Source organism: Wasmannia auropunctata, unplaced genomic scaffold, assembly GCF_000956235.1.
Source record: "Wasmannia auropunctata unplaced genomic scaffold, wasmannia.A_1.0 LD335880.1, whole genome shotgun sequence".
In the NCBI taxonomy this organism is placed as follows: Eukaryota; Metazoa; Arthropoda; class Insecta; order Hymenoptera; family Formicidae; genus Wasmannia; species Wasmannia auropunctata.
In genome coordinates this window covers 364,139-369,643 of record NW_012027010.1, presented here as the reverse complement: position 1 = coordinate 369,643, position 5,505 = coordinate 364,139, and the positions used below count along the sequence as shown (strand labels likewise).

The following is a 5,505-nucleotide window of genomic DNA, read 5'->3' as shown; positions in this document are numbered from 1 at the left end:
TATTATAGTTAATTTTATTAAATATATATTATATATATACATATAACATTGATATATGATTATAAATAATTGTAGTGCATAAAACTTAATAAATAGCTAAGTGTTTACCTATAAATAATATAATACAAACGTCCCCCTCTACTGTTTCAACCGTCCCTGGGGCTGGGGACAGTTTTAACAATATTCCTCATAGTGTTTAAACAATAACTTTTTTCCTAGTTACATTACAAAATTAAACACAAGAAAATTTTGTACTTAAATAAATTCTACATCTAAAGATATGGGTTTTTTAAATGTAAATATCATAATTTAACTGTCATAAGACTTTAAATTCAAAATGTTACTTTTGTCCCCAGTTTCCCCTACTTGAAAAATAAAATATTTATGCCCAATACCGGGTTTCATACAAGATCTATATACGAAAGATAGTGGATGAGTGGTGTAGAACATGGGAAATGTTTTACAATGTCCGTAATAACTTTGAAAAGAAGCTTTCTTATTGTGCAGAAGATGATGGAAAGTATTTTTTTTGTATTTACTTAAGTGATTTTTTTATAAACTTTTCAAAACTACGAGTTTTTCATTGTTATTTTCTAGATGTGATTTCTCGAGAAGCATTTGCTCGAATAAAAAAAATAAAACAGAATTGTAAAAAAATTAAAAGATTTTTTTAAAACAACGTATCCTTTGATTCTTATTACGACTTAACATTTTTTACGGAAACGTTACCCTTCAAAGGCTGATCCAATCAAAAAGATGATGCAGCATAGATAAATTTATCATAATTACATATTTTCCGTAAAAACAAAATTAATATAAACAAATAAATTTGCGAACGCCTTCTATATTTAATTCTGAATATTAGTACCTGATAATATAAACAATAATTTCAAACAAGGCCGATATATGTATACAACAAATAATGCGGGAAAAGAGCCAAATTCGGCCAATGCTAGATATTGATTGCTTAAAAATATTTTCAATTTTTAAATCTTTAAATTTCAGTTATCGTAAACTGTGCATCGATTGCTGTCCGTCTTTAAAGAACGCATAATTTAAAGCTGAAATAATGTCACATATCTATTAAATCGATTTTCGTTTGAAGATGCTACAAGCATCCTAATAAACTTAAACTTAATATATTTCAAAATATTTCACATAAATCAGTTGGTTATAAAAAAAACAAAATGGGAAAGTTGATTTATCCTGTACACATATATGTATCTTGTTAGATAATGCATCGAGCTTTACGATGGCTTTTCTCCAAAATTGAAAAATGAGAACATTCGTATATATATCATACGTTTGTATGTGTATATATATATATATATATATCATTACTACAGACAGAGAACAAAGAGATTTCGGATGTTCCAATGAGCATGTCAGTAGAGGGCAAGATTTACAATATCCCACCGGATATCAGGCCGAAGATGACGAGCTACAGGCTGGAGGTGATCTTTTGGGGTGTTCGCGACATGAGGAAGATAAAATATATGCCGGTTCGCAGGCCGAGAATTATAGTGGAGTGCTCCGGAGTGTACGTCAAGTCGGAAGTGATGAAGAACGCTAGGAAATTCAGCAACTTTGCGGAACCGCATATTATGATCGAGCTGGTAATTTTGAAATCATCCCGAGTAGGGTTAATTAGTAAACTTTGACGCACAACATATTTGTGCAATGTTTAGTAATAACTAAAAAAAAGGAACATAGATAGCTTCTTTGGAAAGTCCGAAAACTATGTATCTCGATAAGAATTTGATTGACGCTTAATTTCGATCGTCGATGTCAAGTTGCCTTTCATGTCAAGTTGACTGCGACATATAGCCGTCAACGTTCATTGTCTTAACGATCAGAAATCAGGCTGCGATTAAAATAAATCCATGATGTACGTAATTATGATGTACGTGATTAATGATGAGAAAACGGAACCCGCTCTGAAACGCATTAATCATCAAGGAAATGCCGGAGCTCGACATTTACTATCCTAGTATCACCATAAAGGCATACGATTCGCGCGGATTTGGCTGCTTCAAGTACGCCGGGATCTGCATTATCCCTAACATTCACGTGTTTCTCGAGCAATTAATAACCGTGGAGGATTATGATGCCCAGATATACGAGTCGAAATTCATGCAGAAATTCCAGCTGGCGAAACGGCAGACGGCGGTAGTGTGTCAGTGTGCCTTGTACTATTATTTTTATTTAAATGACATTCGTCTATTATAGAGCTGTATTATACATAGTGTATAGGTATTAAAAGGAGGATAAATCCTCCTTTATTGTACTTTACGTGATTTTCTAAATACTGTAAAGTTAGAGAAGAAGAAAATTTAAGAAAATATGAACAAGCTCGGTATTATGAGTGACGCGTTTTTTTATATAATAATGTGTGTATAGGTATTAAAAGGAGGATAAATCCTCCTTTATTGTACTTTACGTGATTTTCTAAATACTGTAAAGTTAGAGAAGAAGAAAATTTAAGAAAATATGAACAAGCTCGGTAATATGAGTGACGCGTTTTTTTATGCAATAATAAAAAAACGCGTCGCTCATAATACCGAGCTTGTTCATATTTTCTTAAATTTTCTTCTTCTCTTATTATTATTCATATTATTACAAACGCTTTTTTATATTATTCTGTAGAAAAAAATTATCGGATTTTTTACGTAATATTGCTTTCATTTGATTCTTGATGCAGTACCTTTGCCGATCGATTATAGTCCTCCGAAGGAGGAGGGCAAAGGTCTCATTGCGTATAAGAGAATGGCTGCAACGGACATTCGTTCTAAGCTGAAGAGACTGCTTGTAGTCACGAAGAGGATATTGAAATTCAAGTTTCTTACCAAGAGAAAGAAGGTGGAGATTTACAAAGACAGCGATGACGAAACTCTCGATTGGTGGAGTAAATATTTCGCCTCCCTTCAGGTTTGTGAGACCATTATTCTGAACAAAAGGAATAATTATCGGCCAAATTATTTTTTATTACTTTCCATGAAAAATTCATTAACGCAAATAAAGGGTACTATATTAACGTTTAAAGTTTTACAGTACTTTTGAAACTTAATTATTTTTCAGCCTTTATATGCGTGTTTTTCTTGTTATTTTAAAAAGGAATGAAATAAAATAATGACATTAAAAAGGGGGTCAAAAATGGGCAAAAATTAAGAATGTTAAATTAATCATAGATACATTAGCATTATCAATTAATCATAGATTAATAATAAACAGATTAATCATAATTTAATTAGTCACTTGAAATTTAATCCTATATATAGCAAGATTCTGCTACACTTAATCTTCATCAGTGTTCAACTTCACTCAGTCTTCATTGATCTTCACTGATCTAATAAAGACTAAGTGAAGTCAAAACTTGTTTGGCTGTATGATATTAATTTAAATCGACAAGTTTGATTTGTATGATTAATTAAATGTCTTTTTATCTTTTGCTCACTTATAGCCCTCTTTATTAATTTATTTTGTTCTTTTTAATTATTCTTTCAATCTCAAAGAATTTCCGACATTAAATTAGATCGTATAAATGTAACTAGATATTAAACTGCTTAAAATCTTAACTGCCTAGGTGCTTAGCAATTAAATATCCCTTATTTTTGCTCATTTTAATTTATTTTATTTTTTTAAATTATTTTTGTCCATTTTCCGACCAAACTAAATCAAATTAGAATAAATGTAACTAGATATTAAACTGCTTAGATACTTAGTTGCTTAGGTGCTCAGAAATTTAATTGTTTGGATACCTAACGCGCGGCTCAGGGGATTTAGTAGCTTAATTACTTAGGTACTTAGCTGCTTAAACATTTACTACTAGTTCATTTGATTTAGCAGTTTAACTATATTCTGCAGATATATTTATCCCTTGCCTCTTCTCATTTCTTAAAATTTTACATGCTGCATTATAAATTGCAAAAAAAAAGATTTTAAATTGAAGACTTATAACTTCTTAGATTCTATATAGCTCTTTTTATCTGCTTTTAATCCCTTGAATTTCCAAGCTCTCTGAAAATTTTCCTCGGCTCAGCTTAATTTCTCGATCACTGGTAAATCGCATTGCCGACAAACGAACCGACTTCTGATGATGTAGATCATGTAGAACATGAGTCTTGATCGACTAGGGCCAATCAGGCCGAGACATTTGATAATGCAAATTATTGAGTCCGTTGGGGTCCGCAGGACGAGAGAAATAGAGAATTGGGGATCACGACAGCGTTTCGTCGTAAACCCGTGGCGACGTTCAAGGTACTATTTAATGCACTTGCTCGAACACTTGAGCGCTCAAACACTGTAATCAGATCTATTCCACGGAGCTGGAGATGCAGCCGCAATTCGAGGGATTCCAGGATCGGCTCCGCACGTTCGAATTGTGGCGCGGAAGGAAGGGCGAAAGCCCCGAGCACGCCGGGGATAATTACGCCGGCAGATTCAAGGTTGATTCACTTCGAAAAGTTATTAACAAAAAATATAGAGATTAACTTTGTCGGAGGAGAAGCTCTTTAGCGCAAAAGGAATTTTATCTAGTCTCCTTTGATGCAAAAATCAAAACTTGAGTATAAATCACACGGAAAGAACGATTTTGTTGAAAGATCTAAAAATTTTGCCAAAAACTAAACTTTGCTAAAGATCTAAAAATAATTTTTTGTTGGATCATCAAAATAATTTGTTGGAATTTTAAAACCGATAAGCATTACTATAAAACGTTTTGATATTTTAGCAATCACTTTGACTTTCGCGCAAAATTATTTTGATTATTTTACAAAAATTATTTTTAGATCTGGATTCAGCAAAATTGTTCTTTTGTATCGACATTTCCATTTTCATTTTTTAAGTGTAATTAATCTTCACATATCCAGAATTTATCCCGAATTTTATTTTAAATTGAACGTTGCAAATATGCAACGCTACTTTCTGAAGGGCTAATCGATCGCTCTGATCATTTTACGTTATCGTGTTGTATTTGTCCTATAAAAATTATAGAGCTCACATCATATTGAGTCCCTATTTCTTTTTCTCTAGAGATCCTTGTTATATTCTTTATACCGAACGACCTTTAAAGCGGAAATAACGAGAAATACACACGTGTGAGCGAATGGTCGCGATAGCGAAGTTCTGTTAAGGAAAAGTAGCTACGATAAGTTTGACTCTAAAGAATTTCTTCAACCCTTAACTGCGGAATTTCTTTTCTTTGACGTAAGATCGTTCCTGCTGCCGTAACAAGATCGCACAAAGTTGCATACGTACGTAATTTCAACAGACGAGAAAGGAAAGCGTACATATACAAGGTATCATAACACAAATGCTCGCGTGCGTGTTCGTTCCTTTTTTTAAGCATAAACGTAAATTGCAATTTTTACCCAGAACACTATTGTAATCATTTTACATTCTGCGGTTTAACTTTATATTATGTTAAAAACTAATTCTAGAAAAAAAATATTCTAACGCGCACAATTGAATAATCAATACTCTATGCTCTCGAGTGAGACATAAAAA

The 5,505-nt window shown here is 32.5% G+C and overlaps 1 protein-coding gene across 1 annotated transcript; it reads left to right on the top strand.

Moving 5' to 3' along the window:
- Positions 1-1,382: 1,382 nt before the first annotated feature.
- On the top strand, positions 1,383-4,490 carry LOC105455729 (fer-1-like protein 6). Its single transcript, XM_011699269.1, has 5 exons — positions 1,383-1,616; positions 1,960-2,176; positions 2,702-2,928; positions 4,192-4,257; positions 4,311-4,490. Exons 1-5 carry the CDS (start codon positions 1,383-1,385, stop codon positions 4,488-4,490), a joined length of 924 nt encoding a protein of 307 aa, XP_011697571.1.
- Positions 4,491-5,505: the final 1,015 nt, after the last annotated feature.

Bases quoted from the DNA above. Each gene is read 5' to 3' on its own strand.
- LOC105455729 (XM_011699269.1), top strand. From the start codon at position 1,383: ATGTCAGTAGAGGGCAAGATTTACAATATCCCACCGGATATCAGGCCG. The intron at 1,617-1,959 runs GTAATTTTGAAA...TTAATCATCAAG, and splicing joins CGCATATTATGATCGAGCTG to GAAATGCCGGAGCTCGACAT. The intron at 2,177-2,701 runs GTCAGTGTGCCT...TTCTTGATGCAG, and splicing joins ACGGCAGACGGCGGTAGTGT to TACCTTTGCCGATCGATTAT.